This window comes from Staurois parvus, unplaced genomic scaffold (assembly GCF_062004578.1).
Source record: "Staurois parvus isolate SC_StPar_1 unplaced genomic scaffold, SC_StPar_1.0 ptg000253l, whole genome shotgun sequence".
In the NCBI taxonomy this organism is placed as follows: Eukaryota; Metazoa; Chordata; class Amphibia; order Anura; family Ranidae; genus Staurois; species Staurois parvus.
The window spans coordinates 710,760-730,115 of record NW_028318049.1 but is presented as its reverse complement, the minus strand read 5'-3'; the positions used below and the strand labels follow the sequence as shown (position 1 = coordinate 730,115).

General features: G+C 44.0%; 1 protein-coding gene across 1 annotated transcript in view; it reads right to left on the bottom strand.

The window, feature by feature from the left end:
* The window catches only part of SIAE (sialic acid acetylesterase), a 33,790-nt gene extending 14,901 nt beyond the window's left edge, over window positions 1-18,889 (bottom strand). Inside the window, exons 1-6 of the mRNA XM_089680908.1 lie at window positions 18,670-18,889; window positions 10,636-10,797; window positions 7,218-7,387; window positions 5,652-5,790; window positions 4,474-4,657; window positions 1,821-1,930 (exon numbers count right to left, since the gene is read on the bottom strand). Of these exons, the coding sequence (XP_089537034.1) occupies window positions 1,821-1,930; window positions 4,474-4,657; window positions 5,652-5,790; window positions 7,218-7,387; window positions 10,636-10,797; window positions 18,670-18,736 (832 nt within the window). The 5' untranslated portion in view covers window positions 18,737-18,889. The remainder of the gene's footprint in view (window positions 1-1,820; window positions 1,931-4,473; window positions 4,658-5,651; window positions 5,791-7,217; window positions 7,388-10,635; window positions 10,798-18,669) is intronic.
* Window positions 18,890-19,356: the final 467 nt, after the last annotated feature.

Genomic DNA, 19,356 nt, shown 5'->3' with positions numbered 1-19,356 from the left:
TGAGGGTATTTACATTCAAATCAGGTGAACAGTGTAGGAATTACAACAGTTTGCATATGTGCCTCCCACTTGTTAAGGGACCAAAAGTAATGGGACAGAATAATAATCATAAATCAAACTTTCACTTGGTTGCAAATCCTTTGCAGTCAATTACAGCCTGAAGTCCGGAACGCATAGACATCACCAGATGCTGGGTTTCATCCCTGGTGATGCTCTGCCAGGCCTCTACTGCAACTGTCTTCAGTTCCTGCTTGTTCTTGGGGCATTTTCCCTTCAGTTTTGTCTTCAGCAAGTGAAATGCATGCTCAATTGGATTCAGGTCAGGTGATTGACTTGGCCATTGCATAACATTCCACTTCTTTTCCTTAAAAAACTCTTTGGTTGCTTTTGCAGTATGCTTTGGATCATTGTCCATCTGCACTGTGAAGCGTCCAATGAGTTCTGAAGCATTTGGCTGAATATGAGCAGATAATATTGCCCGAAACACTTCAGAATTCATCCTGCTGCTTTTGTCAGCAGTCACATCATCAATAAATACAAGAAAACCAGTTCCATTGGCAGCCATACATGCCCACGCCATGACACTACCACCACCATGCTTCACTGATGAGGTGGTATGCTTAGGATCATGAGCAGTTCCTTTCCTTCTCCATACTCTTCTCTTCCCATCACTCTGGTACAAGTTGATCTTGGTCTCATCGGTCCATAGGATGTTGTTCCAGAACTGTGAAGGCTTTTTTAGATGTTGTTTGGCAAACTCTAATCTGGCCTTCCTGTTTTTGAGGCTCACCAATGGTTTACATCTTGTGGTGAACCCTCTGTGTTCACTCTGGTGAAGTCTTCTCTTGATTGTTGACTTTGACACACATACACCTACCTCCTGGAGAGTGTTCTTGATCTGGCCAACTGTTGTGAAAGGTGTTTTCTTCACCAGGGAAAGAATTCTTCGGTCATCCACCACAGTTGTTTTCCGTGGTCTTCCGGGTCTTTTGGTGTTGTTGAGCTCACCGGTGCGTTCCTTCTTTTTAAGAATGTTCCAAACAGTTGTTTTGGCCACGCCTAATGTTTTTGCTATCTCTCTGATGGGTTTGTTTTGTTTTTTCAGCCTAATGATGGCTTGCTTCACTGATAGTGACAGCTCTTTGGATCTCATCTTGAGAGTTGAGAGCAACAGATTCCAAATGCAAATAGCACACTTGAATGAACTCTGGACCTTTTATCTGCTCATTGTAATTGGGATAATGAGAGAATAACACACACCTGGCCATGGAACAGCTGAGAAGCCAAATGTCCCATTACTTTTGGTCCCTTAACAAGTGGGAGGCACATATGCAAACTGTTGTAATTCCTACACCGTTCACCTGATTTGGATGTAAATACCCTCAAATTAAAGCTGACAGTCTGCAGTTAAAGCACATCTTGTTCGTTTCATTTCAAATCCATTGTGGTGGTGTAGAGCCAAACTTTTAGAATTGTGTCGATGTCCCAATATTTATTGACCTGACTGTATATGGGCTTGCTGAACATTCCATTCCAGAACCATTAATATGGCGCCAGCATCCTTTAGCAGCTATAACAATCTCCACACCACTATCAAGGTTTTCCACCAGATTTTAGTTCCCTTCACTGGAAACATCTGAACGCCATGAGAGCCGAGTTCACACACTTTTGGCCATATATATTATAAGACTAAACAATAGGACACCCTCAGTGGGCAGATTTACCGTTCATCTCTATCGCCCATTTGTACATTAGCCATAGTTATGTTAGAGGCCTAGATCTTTTATAACGGGTCATACTGCAATCATGGAATAATTTACCTTGATACCATATTGCTCCTTTAATGGTCATGTTGAGGAGGGGGTGAATCATGGCATTCCACAAGACGGAGTAGTTGCATGGGCCGGCAAGTATGTCAAAATATGGATCACTTTGGGGGAGAAGAAAAAAAAAAAAAAAAAAAAAAAAATTCACTTGGTGTATGGTACAAGAATAAAAAAAATTAGATCTCTCTCTCAGAATGTAAATCAGGAATAAAATTCTCCATCCAATGCTGAATGTCTAAAAACATACAAAATGGGGTCAGAAGCATTTTTCTAGTAGTACAATTCCCTTGCATTGGTAACTACTATATATCTCCGTCCCCCACCCATCTCTGAGCACGATCCCTTAGTTCCACCCGCTACCCACCTCCCAGTACCACCTGTTTTAGAGAATACAGAGCCAAGAATCATTTTGTGGTGCCACGTAATTTGTTAAGAAAAGCAGTAAATGGGTCCCCCAGAACCAGCAGCAATAGACCCACCAAGCAACAATAGGTCCCCCGGCAATAATGGGCCTCCAAAATAAAATACCACCGCATCAACAAATCTCTCAGGATCAATAGACCCCTTCCTCTACAGTACATCCCTTCCAGCAACAACAGATTCCCCACCACAAAACAGTAGACTTCCTCAGCAACAATAGACCTCCACCAATAATAGACCCCTCCCAGCAACAATAGATCACCACACAAAAATAGATCCCCTCAGGCAAATTATAGAATATATATTTATATATTTGAATGGACCCCCTGCTGAGCAGGTAGGCAAAACTGCTTTCAAAATTGCACAATAGCTGCTATAGGCATTCACAGAAAGAGCACAACTGATCTCTCTCTCCCTCTACCAGCTGGGGAAGCCTATCTTGCCTTTTTTTTATTACACGCATAATAAAAATAAATTTAAAAAAATGATTGCTTGGGGCAATTAAGTATGGAGGTAGGTGCAGTCTGTTTTCTACAGTGTAGGTGGTGCTAGACTGGAGCGGTACTGCAGCTGGAGAGAAAGTCAAGAGACGCTTGGTTTCTCTATGGTTTACTCAGTCCCCTGGAGCAGCATTCTGGTTGGCTACAATGCATCCAGTTGACCATCTTTATAAGTCCCTGACCCCAAGTTTTGGCACACGTTTGAGTGCAGGGAGAGCATACCTGCCTGTCAGGGACAGTCCTAGCAGTAGGGAGAGGTTCTGGATTAGTAGGGAAAGAGCAGGGCTTACGTCTACATTTCAACTAGCCCTTTCTTGGGTTGAACTGGCCACGCCACACTCCACTTCCCTTGTCTACAGCTCGGGCCTACTATCGCCAACGCTCCACTGCATTGACGGAGTTCCCGGATGGGTGAGCTCCCCGCCAGACTGTTGCGCTGTTTTGCAAAGTTCTTCGACACACCGCTTTCTGCACTCAGTGCAATTACTGCCGCTGCACCCAACATAAGTAGGATCACCCTTCTTTGCAGATCCACTAAAGCCCAGAATCAGTTTTGCAGACAGCAAGAACATAACTCGGAAAATTAATATCTGCCTATAAAAAAGGAGAGGGAATCATTCATGCCAGGATCATTTTATAATAGGGCACACTTATTTTGCACTGCTGAAATGAAGGAAGAGAGAGAAGGAAGAGAGAGAAGGAAGAGAGAGAAGGAAGAGAGAGAAGGAAGAGAGAGAAGGAAGAGAGAGAAGGAAGAGAGAGAAGGAAGAGAGAGAAGGAAGAGAGAGAAGGAAGAGAGAGAAGGAAGAGAGAGAAGGAAGAGAGAGAAGGAAGAGAGAGAAGGAAGAGAGAGAAGGAAGAGAGAGAAGGAAGAGAGAGAAGGAAGAGAGAGAAGGAAGAGAGAGAAGGAAGAGAGAGAAGGAAGAGAGAGAAGGAAGAGAGAGAAGGAAGAGAGAGAAGGAAGAGAGAGAAATTCCATTCCAACTTCACAGTCAATATGGAATAATTTTAATCCTTATGCTGTTAACATTAGTAAATAGATACTTTTTTTCAGTTACTTCCTGGTTTCCATGCCTAGGCAAATGTTGTCATACATCCCAGGAGTCTTCAGAAGGGGAGGAGAGATTTTCTGAGTCAAGTACACCCTCCTGCCTGTATGTCTGAGCCAAGTGCAGATGGATTCCAGGAAGTAAAACGCTACATGAATCATCTGCCCTTAATCAAGATGGCCATAATCAGAAATGCTAGGGGGAGGGGGAGTTTTTCTATGTGATTTCCCAGCAAAATAAAGCATGGAGACATGAATGGATGGATGGATGGGTGAGTTTGCTTTGAATATTTAAAAAGGAATTACATCTTTTGGTTTGTGGTGCTCAAATGCAGTAAAGTTCCACTTTAAGCAGTATTAAATACAAGAGCAAACATTATATTGCAGCTTATCAATTCTTAGATGTGATGCCTGAACAAAGATGGTGCCATCCTTCCCACAAGAAAAAAACAGATAAAGGCCTTGTGGGAGTATTGTGATCTCTGTGGTAATAATACCTGGAAGTATTACACAGACACAGTACTAACATAAAAACAAATGTGAGGTTAGGTCTAATTTAAAGATTGCCCTCCTCAACCAGATGCCACAGAAATAGGAGGTGGTATGTTACCTGCCTGTCCAAACATGGTTCAGAATTCTTAGTCTACTCGTATTTAGGTGTTGTGAATTCATTGCTCACCTGTCTAGCGAGTTGAAGAGCTCACATTTTTTCAGAGCAGTTTTCGATGACCAAGCCTCAACCGGAGTGCCTCCCCAGGAGGATTCCACCAGTCCTATTGGATACTTCAGCTTGCGTGCCAAATGTCGCCCAAACACCCAGCACACTGCGGAGAAGTAGGCAAAGTCGGCATGTCCGAGGATTTCTTTTTTGGTAAAGAAAACAAAAACCATTAGCACCAGATTGTCAATGTTATAGTCAAAGTTTTAAGCGGCTTTCCCCGTTTCCCCTACTAATTACCATGACAATAGTTTTATATACTTTGTTTTAAATGGAGCAATGTCATCACTGGGTCTATAGGCTTTTCTATTCAATACAGGTAGATCATGGCTGGGATTGGGGGGGGGTTCTGCAGAACAATAAAGCTGAATGTCCGCTATTTACTTGTTTCCCAGTCTTCTGCAGAAACGTGTGTTGGCATTGTGTAGTCTCAACCAGGAGTGCATGTAACAGGGTGACAACACAGGAGCACAATTGGAAGACTGTGCTCACTGCATAACAGGAAGAACTTCATGTTAGGATCACCATGAGATTCTAATCACAGTTGCAGATTTAAAAAAAAAAAAAAAAAAAAAAAAAAAAAATTTATGAGAGGAGATAAAAAATGCGATCCTAAGGCCCCTTTCAGATGGGGCAGATCTGTCAGCGTGATCCGCCTGCTCAGTGAGGGATCTCTCAGTTTTCTCTGCTGCAGAGCGGATACAGCCTGCTGATTTCAGTGGTATGGTCGGATGGAAATGAACTGCCTGTCCGTTTCCACCCGATTGTCATCTGATCCGATTCGCTGGACAGATAGGGAACAGATCCCAATCCGTTTGTTTCTGTCTTACAGGATCGGATCAGATGCCGGCGGACCTTTGTCCGCCGACACCCACCATTCTATAGACGTCTATGAGTGGACCAAATCGTGTCTGCCTGAAAAATGGACAGGCAGACCCCATCGGTCCGCTCGTGTAAAAGGGGCCTTACATGATGTGTTAGTAATTGAGTTTAGAGCCACTTCTTACTAAAAACAGGCTGTGTTTATTCCTCCTCATTTACATTCCCTCCAGAACAGGAGCAGGTAACAATGTTAAAATCATCCATTGTGATTTTGTGACAGGACCCATCAGATGTAATATAAAAAAGTAGATACTCACCGGCGGTTGGAAGTGACCACTGCAGGTCCACCTTGGCAAGATCTTGGAGTTCCGTACCAGACTGTACTAGGGCAGCTGTGAATAGTCGTATATGAGGGTAATTGGAGGCCATCTTCATCTCCTCACTAGCATTGAACATCTGTTGGCAAATTACATTTCTTTTACTTGATACACTTGATAATGAATCCATAAAAAAAAAAAAAAAAAAAACACAAACTTATAAAGTCAAATTTACACAGCGATTTACATATTTTGTACATTCACATCAGTCCCTAACCCTCAAGGAGCGTACAATCTAAGGTTCCCAACTCACATTCATACATACACATATTCAGGTCAATTTAGACAGGAGCCAATTCACCTACCAGCATGTCTTTGGAGTGTGGGAAGAATCCAGAGTACCCGGAGGAAACCCAAGCAGTCACAGGGAGAACATGACAACTCCACACTGATGGTGCTGTGGTTGGCATTCCAAACCAACAACCCTATGACTGCTAGGCGGAGATGCTAACCGGTTAACAACCAGATTCTCAGTGAATCTGGGCAGCACAGTAGCTAAGGAGCAGGTGGTTGCTGCATGCCTAGCAACCATGACTCATCTACAGTCAGCAGGTTTCCCCATTGTCAACAGAATTTAAAGAAAATAAATAGCATGTAATTTAAACGTTGGGTCTGGCATGAATTTTGAGGGGAATCTCATGGCAAAATATAAATAAATAACCTATGGCGTGGTGTTCCCCCCGCCCCCAGATCTGTACCAGTCCCTTAATCAAGCAGGCAGGCCAGACAACCCCTCCCCCCCCCCACGCGGTGGGTGTGTGGCCAAGCGCTCACTTGTCCATCCGTCCGTACCCCCCCCCCCCCCTTCTTTTCCTTGTTTGCAGGCTCAGATAAAAGGTCTGGTACGGACCTTGTGGGGGGATGGGGACTCTATGCCTTTTTTTGGCATAGGATTCCTCGCAAAATCCAATCCAGACCCAAAGGGCCTGATATGGATTAGGGGTAGACCCCCATCCTTTTTAACTGGCACTTCTTTTGTTTACATTCTGGTGAGAGTGGGGAATCCCGCTGACAGCAGTTGAATCATGGTTGTTAAGGACACAGCAGCCGCCCGCTCCTTAACAGCCAGGCTTTTCCGAACGAAACTGAATACCGAAGATATGAAACAAATTCAGAAAACGAATATAGTCCATTATGAATGCATCCGAAACAAATTCTTCAATTAATGAATGCATCCAAAAATGAAGCTTTACGGTACTGCACATGCCTAGGGGCAGTAAACACTACAATCTTCTTTAAATTTACCAGAGCGCTGTAAGATGGAGAATATTTAAAGCATAAATCCAGGAATTGTTTTTTGGCCCGTGCAGTGGAGCTGTGCCAGCACTGCATGGCACAAACGCTTGTTTTGTTCTAGGGTAGAAGACACCAGATATATACGAACCTGACCCGCCGATCCTTCTCTAACAAGACCCCCCACGGTCCAGCAGTCTTGTAAATGGACTGTTCCTGATGTGCACCCCACAGACAGGAACAGTCCACAGATCATCCCACCAAGTGTCATACCTGCTTTACAGTCATCTCCATATTGCTCTGTCCACTGCACAGCCAGACATCACCAAAGAGAAGGTCCTTCAGGTAGATGGTGGTTGTCTTCACTGCAGTTTGTTCAGCCACCAAGTGGTAGGGACCCCCATATTCCATGGCAGGCAGCAACACCCTCCACACCCCTTCATCTGGAATAAAGATAGGTGTAAAGAAATATGTGATTATACAGGATTTCTCAATCACAAACCGGAAAAAACAAGGATTCAGCCGAGTAGAATGGAATAATGAAACCACAATGTGGTACTTTGGGTAAAAGCTTCTGAACATTAGGGTCCAATATACAGTATTTAAAGCTGATCTCCAGGATAAGTAAATATCTTAATAAAAAGGTCATCCAAGCCCAGACCTAGGGGGTGCTGGGGTGTCCCATGATGCAGTCTGATGGGGACACCTGGTGTAAGGGGGAACCCTTAAGGTATGGGCAGGGACAGTTAATTTGTACCCAAGATAGACTAAAAAAGGTACACAAAGACCATGGAAGGTAGCACAGTTATTAATTGGATATGTAGAAGTAAGGAAAAAAAAAAAAAAAAAAAAAAAAAAAAAAAAAAACAAAAAAAAAAAAAAAACACGTGGAAGACAGCAGGATCCAAAATAAATGGCAACAGAGCCTCAATATCACAGGCAGCCTGGGTACAAATAGCTCTTATCAATATTGGGGCTACTTTAACACAGTCTCTGCACTTGAGAGGACACTTTGATAGTCTTACATTACCAGAGAAGCCTCTGATGAAGGGGTGGTTGATGGGCAGAACCACAATGGGACAGTGCCATTTCTTAGCATTGCCCTCACCAAAGATGGCCATGAAGGTCAGTTCCTCTCATCCTCCATTCCTTTCTGCACTGCAGCCAGCTGAACAGCACCACCTACAGTGGGGAGGATAAACTGCACATGCCTACAAATGGGCACCCTGATGGGGACACCTGATGCAAGGGTGGCACTCTGATGGGGACACTTGATATAAGGGGAAGGACCAGGGTTGCCAACTGCCCAAAAATGTATGGACAATTTGTAAAAATCATCCACTTTTTAACTGTCTGTAAATGTCCAGGAACAGACACAGAATACCCACATAAAGAGGTCTGCGCTCAGCGTTGGAAATTGCGCAAGCACAGTCCTGTGCTTGACAGAATTGCTTGATGGTGCTTGACCTCAGGCAAAGACGGCGAAGTCATGGTTCCAAGTTACATCACAGTCTGCAGAATTCCCCTTTACATCAGGGTCCGCAGAGTTTCCCCTTAAATAAGGCTCTTCACAGTTCCCCCTTGCACTGTAAAGAAGTCTGTGCAGAATCTGATATAAGGGGGGCACTTAGATGTAAGGGGGGGGGGGCTACTCTTGAAACCCCTGATGTATAGGGAAATGCTGGGAATGTTGATGGAGAAAGAAGAAAAAAAAAAAAAAAATACTTTGTCCTGAAGTGGTGTCTGTGAAGCCATCAGTGGTACAGAAATTAGGAAGATTTTGTAGGTACATAGAATCTGTGCCTAGTCGCTATATACACTGCACACATAACAGTCTGTTTAATTATCCCCCTTTAGGCCCCTCCCACCACTAGCCAAAATCTAGCCATACATACTGATCGCTGCAGCACACTACGCAGAACGTATTCTTCTTTTTATCCCAAAGGTGCCCCAGGTTTTTCGTCATCCTAGCCATGCTCACATTTTGTCACCATTTGGAATTTTTCATTGTAAAATCAGGATATTACTTGTTCTAAATATTGTTGATGTTTACATATTGTTTATACTTCTTAAATATGGATTGGCGGAGGTTATAATGGCAGTTTGTCATTTTTCAGGATGTTAGTAAAAAATGTGGTCTGTCAGTAGACAAAAACACACACACCACACAAGAAAAAAAAAAAAAAAAAAAAAAGCAGATTGTTCCCCAAAAGCCCAAGGATCCAGTGTAGTTCCCAAAGGTTCTGGCTCTTTGCACCACACCTGGTCCCACACTAGGGGGGACTAGCTGTTTCTTTAGCGTTGTGCAGTGGACCCGTAATGACATACCCTACGGCCCCCTGGGACCCATGGTGTTGGTATACATCATTCTGTCCTCGGCCAAAAATAAGGATTTATGGGGAGGGGGAAGGTACTGTGCCATTACATTTGTTATGTAAAAAGCATAATGCAAAGCATAAATCATGGTCATATTACTTTGAATTGAAAATGTATGTATTTCACCGCTTTACCACAGCCCTATAGCAGAAATACTGCAGCGGTGCGCAAAATCTCATACACATGATTTTGCATTTCTGGGTAGGGGGCGCGCACAAGCCACCATTCGCAGCCTTTAATCCCCGGCTGGTAATAACTCACTGGCGCCTGGTGATTTCCGAGGATCTCTGACAGGGAGAACGGTTTTGTTCAGCTCGGGCACAGCCATCCAGAGCAGTGCGAGTACAGTGAATCACACAAACACTGCCCCATAGTAAAACACGACCAGTTCACCCTTTGATCGCCCATCATGTTAACAACTTACTGCCCAGTGCCATTAGTACAGTGTCAGTGCTTTTGTTTATCACTGAATTGGTGTCACTGGGGATGTCAGTGACACCAAGTTAGTTACCCCCAGTGTCAGAATGCCCACCGCAGTCCCTCTAAAAGTCCCTGATATTACTAGTAAAAATCCTAGCATATATACCGCCATTTGTAGATGCTATAACTTTCATGTAAACCAATTAATTTACATGTATTGGGATTTTATTTTAGCAAAGATGTAGCAGAAAACATTTTGGCCTAAATTTATGATGAAATTAGATTTTTTTTACTGGACAAAAATTATAGATTTTTTCTAAAATTTTTTTTTTTTTAGCGCAAAAACAAAAAAAAAAACCCACAACTTCCTGGCCTGGTCAGGAAGGGGAGTAAATCCTCAGGAGGGCAAGTCCTTAAATTCCTTAGCCATTGTCTACTAGTTTCATATATATGGTAGTTGGTTATTATACTGCCATCATGTGGTCATTTTGGTTATTGCACCATCCTTTTCCATCTTCCAACCTGTGTCCCTCCCGCTAGCTTGTGATGCATTTCCTTTTTACTCTGTCTTTATTGGGATGAATATGGCTGCCAGACTCTAGGCTATATATAATCTGCTTGCATCTAGGAATACATTACTAGGTTTTGACCTACAAATACTGCCTTTTCAATCATCTGCTGCATCTGTTGTCTGCTGCATTCAAAAAAGATTTTGTGGATGAGAAAACAGGTGTTTGTGGAGTTCAGCTATCTGACAATGACAGTCCGTGGTGATTGAATCTGCTTATACAGGTCAGGCATAGAGGTTGCAGCAAGGGATAAGTCACTAATACAACAGTTGGAGTCAGAATATACACAGTTCTAGGACAAGCACTGTAGATTCCATCACACTTACCATTGATGGTCATCATTGTTGCGTAGAGAGCTTTCACCCCATATTCAAGTGATACTGTCAGACCGGCACCTGGCTCACCATACCCCCAGATGACTGCACGTGCCGGCTGCTGCTGCAGAACCATGTGATCTCCATAGTACGAAGCAAAACGAAACTTGCAATCTGGAATATAGAAATCCAAAAAAAAAAAAGCCTCATGTATACTTCCACCTCTATTACCCTGTAGATGGGAAAAACCAAAAACAAACGTTTGCCATGTGAAAAATATGGGAGCGGCCAGTCTACATATCAGACTCCCCCTCAGGATTCACTACATAAGTATGTAGTTAGCATCCTACCATTTGATTAAAAGGTTAATTCACTAAAAAGTGAAGTTTTTATTTTTATAATTCCCACCCACATCAAAATATTCCAGCCTTTTCTGTTGTATTCTATATAACATACTGTAGATGTGTAGCAGGGATGGAGGGAGCCCCTTACAAAAATGGTAGAAGGAGGTGTGTAGACCCAGGAACACAGATCTCACCAATAGAAACCCTGAGACTCTGGGGGGGGATTCGAATCTGTAGTATCCAGGTATTTATTACTTCTCACAGAAATCACAAATACTCCCCATGACAATGCTTTCATCTGCTTTCCTCTCCAGAAAGATGGCACCATCTTTAAACAGGCATCATCTAGACCAGGGGCGGACTGACAACTCATGGGGCGGACTGACAACTCATGGCCCCCCCCCCCCCCCCCCGTGTCCTAGCCCACACTCAAAAAAGCCTAGAAAAGCGGAAAGAGAGGAAAAGAAAGAAAAAGAGAGGAAAAGAAAGAAAAAGAGAGGAAAAGAAAGAAAAAGAGAGGAAAAGAAAGAAAAAGAGAGGAAAAGAAAGAAAAAGAGAGGAAAAGAAAGAAAAAGAGAGGAAAAGAAAGAAAAAGAGAGGAAAAGAAAGAAAAAGAGAGGAAAAGAAAGAAAAAGAGAGGAAAAGAAAGAAAAAGAGAGGAAAAGAAAGAAAAAGAGAGGAAAAGAAAGAAAAAGAGAGGAAAAGAAAGAAAAAGAGAGGAAAAGAAAGAAAAAGAGAGGAAAAGAAAAAGAGGGTACCAGGGGAATTTCATGGGGCCCCCTACTGACCCGGTGCCCAGTCCGCCCCTGATCTAGACTCTCCATCTACTAGCTGCCTGCTCAGATGACAGTCATGTAAATTCTGTGCAGTTCTTGGCTGTGTTCATGGCCGATACAGACCAGCTCTTGCTGCATCCCCTCACCCTGTGACATGCTACATAGTTAGAATGTACAGTCTGCTCACTGGTGGACAGGAGACTAAAGAAATGCTTCCTCCTGCCTGCAGCAGACCATTGTCATCATCAAACCTAGGCGAGGTCACTGATTGGAGCGCAGGGGTGGCTCTTGAATGATAGAAAGTGGAGCTTTGTACGGTTGCTGTATTTTGTGGATTATGGTCACAAATCCAGTTATACAAACCTGTAAAAATCACTTTAGCCATTTTAACAGAAATAGAATTTTAAATCAGCTGCAATTCCTTTAGATCGTAAGCTCCACGAGCCGGGCCCTCCTATTCCTTCTGTACTGAAATGTATTGTAATTGTACTGTCTCCCGTTATATTGTAAAGCGCTGTGCAAACTGTTGGCGCTATATAAATCCTGTAAAATATTATTATTATTATTATTATTATTATTATTAAGTGGTCACAGTAGAGGGCGGCACTCAACTGGGGGAAAGGGTGGGTGAGAACAGCTAGTAATACAGGATAGGGACTCAACAGGCTCTGTAATCCTGACTAACCAGTTATTTTTCTTCTGGTATGATCCCGCATAAAGGGTGACAGCATGCCGAACCCATTACCACCTTGCTTTGTTTGCAACACATCGATTTTGGACTGAGGTGTGTGCTAAGGGGATAGGTCTTTATGCAACAAACAGCAGAAGTCTCAGGGTTTCTGCATTTTTAAGAAGGCCATTAGTTGCCGCCTGTTATGATCAGACCATGCAGGGCCAGGCCAAAGGGTGGTTGGCTTGGGTTGCAAGAAGGGCTGGACCTGCAACCTGTGCTGTTCAACTAGTTTATAAATCATGGCGATTGGGATGATGGTGGTGGTTGGGATGATGGCTGCACTTTGGCATTTTCACCGTGGGTGCTAAACAAACTTTGTTCTGGCACTGCAAGCCCTTGATTGTCATCACACGCCATATTCCAGCCTGCTGGAAAAACCAGCATATATTTGCAGATCCCGTATGTAAAAAGGGAAGGAAGCTTTGACCAGGTTTCCACCACTATCCACATGATTGAGTCACAGACGTCTGAGGTTGTCTGATCATCTGCACATCTTAATAGCCGCGTACATCCCCTACACATTACAAATCGACCATGCAAATTGCTGAACGTTGCCTTTCTACGCTCATTACAGGCAGGATCATGCGACAAGACTTCTGTCCACAAGACAAACAGCTTTGTTTTGGTTCAGTAAATGTGAAAACCTGGGCAAAGTTGAATCCAAATTTCTCTTTGAAGGCTTGGCTGGAATTATTCCATTGCATGTGTGTTTCCTTGTATGCTGGTAACATGCATTCCATATGCTTTTTGTGGTGTATCCCTTGCATTTTAAATGGGCCTTCAACGCACAATGCACCTGATCCCTGCGCATCACAAAACAGAGAAAATTCATGTGCTGTGGTGGCAAAAAAAAAAAAAAAAAAAAACCACAACGAAGTCAAGCATGCTTGTACAAAGCTGAGACAAGGTACTTTAGCATCCAAAGCCAAAAGATCAAAGGGCATCCCTCCCCCATGAGCTTTGAACTACATCAAAGGGCATAGGTTGCATGTCCTGCCCCTCCACCGCTGAATTGCCCATTGGAACCATCTACTCTGCCTACCCCTTGGCCAAGCCCTGGGTCCCACCTATCTGTAAATAAAAATGAACGGGCTCTCCCCGTGCACTAGGGTGTCACAGATCATTAGTCTGCATCTTTGCTGGCCACACATACACATCCAATTTTAAAGATCTCCTCTGAGAGTTGGCATCTTTCAATGTCTGATCATTATTACCCCTTGGCCTGGCCCAGCTTAGGGTAGGCAGAAGAGGCCAGCTAAAAGGTCAGAATCAGCAACCTAACCTGCTGAGTTAGTTCACAGCTCATAGGGGGAGGAGGAGCACTTTGGCTTTTTTTTGCCTTGGGTGTTAAAGGATCTTATCCTAGCATGACAGTTCCTAAACATTCTAATTCGAAAGTCAGGTTCACATTTGTGGATTAGGGTAACACATGCAAAATTACTTTGTGCTTTGCATTAATGCAGCCCATTTATTTTAAAATTAGCTGTCAATGCACAACCCCCCCCCACCAAAAAAAAAACAAAACAAAACACAACACAAAAATTTACACCACATGCTCCTAACCCATTTTCGAGAAGGCAAAATGAGTGACACCCCAGCAAACCAAACGCGGGCGAATTACTGCAGATCATTGGGGTTAACCATTCCTTTTTTTCCCCCCAACATTGATTAGCTGCAGTATTATACACACGAAGATTTACCAGACAATAAGTGATTCTGGAGAATGATCTACAGATACCCCACAGCTCTGTCTTTTTTCTCCTGCAGATTGCAGATTTCCAAAAAGAACAGCCTCCAGCACACTAAATTTCCTGGACTCTGGATGAAATCCCCAAACTTCTGTTACTCCAGAATGCTCTTTATTGCTGGCCAGGATGATTATTGGAAAGGAAGAGAGTCCCTCCGATATTTACATTTAGATGCTTCTATGTCTATGTCCATTTGTCAAAGTAAAGACTGCTTTTGTGATCATGCTTTTTATGCGTTGAAAGACTTTCATTTGCTAGGTGTGACAATTTTGTTTTTACAATTCAATTGTTTTCAAAGAAAGTGGAAAATAAATAAATATACACACACACACACACACACACACACACGGGACATTATTACAGTCAGACGCAGGGGTGGACTGACAACTCATGGGGCCCCCTGGGCAATAGGGGATCATGGGGCCACTGTGTCCTTGCCCAAACTCAAAAAAGCCTATGAAAGAAAAAAAAAAAAAGTCTATATTGAGTAACGGTTGTCATGTGCGGCCATAATTTGGGAGCAAATAGCGATAGTTTCTAGCCTATAATTCATTAGTGATCGCTGTGAGAAGTGGTGGTTACATTACTTGATATAGGGAACCTCAAGGGCGGCCCGGGACATCACCAAAGAGGCTACACTGAGTGTTAAGTAAAAAGTACAGAAAGCGGTCAGAGGCTGCGGTCCGGCGACAGGTGACAGTCAGAGAAGAGAAAAAGGATGAACACAAAAAAAATAAAGATCATGTGAGAGAAACCGCACCAGGAAGTCTAAAGAATTTTTTTTTTTTTTTACTGGCTTGTGAAAGCACCAAAAACAGACTATTGTCTGCTGGGGCCCCAGGGCCTGCACAATAAGTGACAAACAACTGCATACCAACCCCATGTCGAAGGTGGGGAACCAGAAACTAAAAACAAATCAAACATGAAAAACTTGCCTCCCTACAGTGCGAGTTCCACAAGCTGCATGTAGTTGCAATTCGTTTGGGGCACTGCGCAATGCTGTGCGATTCATGCACTACTTGTGTAACTCACACTACAGGCTGCTGTCTGCTGGATCCGGGTAGGGATCAATCATAAAACTTGCAGTGATGAATTACTAGCGATTTTAGTTGTGCTTGTCAGTTCCTAAAGATTGCCATTGTGTTCTTACTCCAACAGTCCCGCAACACAGCGACCTGCCAAGTTCCTGGTGCCACACCTGCAGCTCTTTGACACTTACTGTGCCGCCCTGGAGGCCCTTGCAGACCGGGCCTGTGCAAGACTACTTTGCACCCTGGGGAAGATCAGCTACTTGCATCACCACCCTCCCCCAAAAAGAAAAAAAAACAAAACAAAAAACCCCACACACCTTTCGCCTATAGTTCTATTTCACCCCTCCTAGCACACATCCTCTTTCCCCTTCAAATTTTCCACCCTAGCACAAATCCTCTCCCCCAAGTCCCACCTCCTGGCACAAGCCCTCCAAATTACCCTTCCCAGCACAAATTCTTTCTCCCCCATCAAATCCACCCTCCCTGGCACAAATCCCCCATCAAATCCCCTCTCCTAGCACAGACTCCCCAACAAATCCCCCCCCCCTGACAACTCCCCCCAATCCTAGCACAACTCCTCATCCCCTCTCCAAGCACAAATGCCCTCCCAATACCCCTCCTAGTATCCCCCCCCCCCCCCCAAATCCCCTCTCCTAGCACAAATTCCCCAACAAATCCATTCTCCTAGCACAAACCCCCCTCCCCCTCGCAGCACAAATCCCCTCTTCTAACACAAATACCCCCCCCCCCCAATTCCCTCTTCTAACACACAAATTCCCCCTCAATCCCCCACCCCCTCCTCCCAGCATCAATTCTCTTCCTTCAAACCCCTCCCCACCTAGGACAAATTCCCCAAATCCCGCCTCCGGTTAAAACCCTTCCAAATTACCCTTCCCAGCATAAAATCCTCCCACCATACCCAAATCCCCCTCCCCCCCTTTTGTAGCACATATTCCCCCTCCTACTCCTAGCATCCTTCTATTCCATCTCCTAGCATCCCCCTCAATACCTTTCCCAGCACAGATATCCCCCCCTCCTCAGGCTATAGTGGAGAGTAGGGAGGCCAGCGGCTGAGGTTGCACCCTAGGCAGCTGCCTAGTGGTAGTGCTGGCCCTGCATTTGCATGCAGTTGACGCATGCTTTTGTCCTGCGAGGCCACTCTCTTCTTTCCTTGGGCTTTTATGTGCACTGTGATGCGTTGCAGTGAGTTTGCATGCATTTTTGTAGTGCGGAAAAATGCAGCATGCTGTACTTTTCTGCACTGCAACGACATGAACTATGCCCATAGGATTGCTTGGATTTTGGACTGTCTATGTAGTTGGAGTGCAGTTCAAAATGCAGCCAACTGCATTCAACGGTGTTTGGTGTGAAAGGGCTCCAAGAGCCACCTCTGGATGCAGCAGCGCTCTGTGCTTTGGACACAAACTGCTGACCAGCTGTGCAAACTGTCTGCACCCACTCAGATTCCCTAATTATATAGGAACAGCATCATTGCCAGTCATTAATTTGTACAGGTTGCGGCAGTGGCTGGTCGCACACACTGTGTACATGCTCACCAGTGAGAAGCGCCGACTTTCACCTGTCAAAAATCAGCCTTTAGCCCTGGTTCACACTGATGCGGAATTTGCTGCATTTTCTGTGCAAACGCCGCACCGCATCAGAATCGCACCCCATTCATGCAAACCGCTGCGGGTGTCTACACTCGGCAAAACGATGTGCAGAATTGGATCGCATAGGTGTGAATACCCATGCAATATGATTCTAGTGCGGACCAAAAAAAGGGTCCTGCACCTTTTTGGTGCGGATGCAGTGCGATTGGAGCCATACAAAATGTACGGCTCCAATCACACCGCACACAATTCGCATGGGATTTGCACAGGAATGCGGTGCGGTTTCTGCGAGAATCACATGCGATATACCACACGTGTGAACCCAGACTTAGATTGGTTTCTAGTTACTTTTTCCTGCTCTGTCCATCTCCTTTCTTGTTTTCTCCCTCTCACTATATATAATGAATCTTATGGAAAGAAATTATAAAGGGACAGTAAGGCTCCGTTCACACCTATGCAGTTTGTCCGTTTTTCTATATATATATATATTTTATTTTATTTTTATTTTTTTTTTTTTGCTGGGCATAAAAAAAAAAAAAAATGCAAAAAAACATGGTAAAAAACACACTACCATGCATTTCAGCAGATTCTCCATTGAACTCCATTATAGTGAAGACACTGTTTTTTGCTTTTAAAAAAGTCCCTGACCCTTTCCAAGAACAACAGCTCAAAAAAGCCTAGATGGGCAACACAGTGGCTAAATGGTTAGCACTGCCGCCTGTACTAGGATTGTTGGTTCAAATCCCAGCCACAGCTCCTCCTGCCTGGAGTTTGCATGTTCTCCCTGTGTGGGTGGAATCATTATGGTACAGGCCTCTGCAAGCCGATATTTCAACCGCAATGTTATGACATTGAATGTTATTTAAAGTGTATGTAAGGCCAAAAATGCCCTTAGCTAGAGAAAGGAAGGGTTAGATCCTCTGTCAGGTTTATATTGCTCAACTATATGAAGAATATTAAGGGCGTCACACCAATGTTCACAGAGTCCAGAGTGGAAATAATTGACGAGAAACAAGCCAACGCATTTTGGGGGTTCAACCCAAGTAAAGCGAGTATAAAAGTTCATATCAAATAATAAAATTCATGTTAATATTGTAAAAAAAAAAAAAAAAAAAAAGAGAACCATTTACTAAAAAAGAAAAAAAAAAAAAAAAAAAAAAAAAAAAAAAAAAAAAGGAAAATTGTTCTTTTCTTTTAACAATAGATTATACACGGCACCACCTGCCTGGAGTTTGCATGTTCTCCCTGTGCCTGCGTGGGTTTCCTCCGGGTATTCCGGTTTCCTCCCACACTCCAAAGACATGCTGGTAGGTGAATTGGCTCCTGTGTAAAATTGTCCCTAGTATGTGTATGTATGAATGAATTAGGGACCTTAGATTGTACACCCCTTGAGGGTTAGGGACTGATGTGAATGTACAATATATATGTAAAGCGCTGCGTAAATTGACGGCGCTATAGAAGTACCTGAAATAAATGTGAACAAGCCCCATAGGAAACCATTTTAAATGGATTGTAGTGCGTTTCTGCAAAAAGTACTACAAAAAACGCATTGGTGTGGACAGAGCCTAAGAGCAGTAATCCCTAACAGTCTCATGTGATGTGTCTGATCTCTGGCCGTCCCCTGCAGCAGGTCTGCGGTTTCTGATCGCTTCCTGTAGCATTTACTGAATATGTGCGCCCCTTTGGTGATGTCGGGGGGCCATACTTGAGGCCCCCCTATATCAAGAAAGTTGAGCAGCACTGTGCTAAGCAATAGCTGAGAATGAACCTATGCAATGTATACAGAGCGATAGAGGATCAGTACCTGCCCTCGTGACAAGCGACAGTCCCAGCAGCAGGAGTGACACCAAAGTCTTCATGTCAGCAGCCATGGTCCACCACCGGGAAACTCAGCTTCATACAGCGACCGAGGCTGGAGGGCTCCTTCCACTGCCTAAAATGAGACGGAAAGTGAACTCTTCCTACAAACAACACTGTGAACCTGCTGAATGTGCACACAGCAACTTCTCCTCTGCTCTCCCTGGCCACACTTCCTTATTATGCTGTCAGCTGACTTGCCTCCTCCCCATGTCAGGACACGCTGTGCACCGAGTGCAGGGGGTTGATGGAAGCTGCACAGGAGGTCTCTAATCACCCAGGAACCTGAAACTAAGGCTGGCCATACATTATACAATTTTCTTGAGAATTTTGCTTTAGATTTACCAAAAATCATATAATAGGAGGTCAAACCTAACACTTTCAAATGTATCCAAATAGGCAGGTCCTCGCACTACATAGTTGAAGGTAAATCTAAAGGAAATTGTACAGAAAATTGTACAGTGTATGGCCAGCTTTAGCCTGGGTTCACATACATGTGGTGCGGTATATCGTATGTGATTCGCACAGGAAGCGCACCGCATTCCTGTGCAAATTCTGTGGGGCAGCACAGTGGCTAAATGGTTAGCACTTCTGCCTGGCAGTACTAGGGTCGTTGGTTCAAATCCCAGCCACG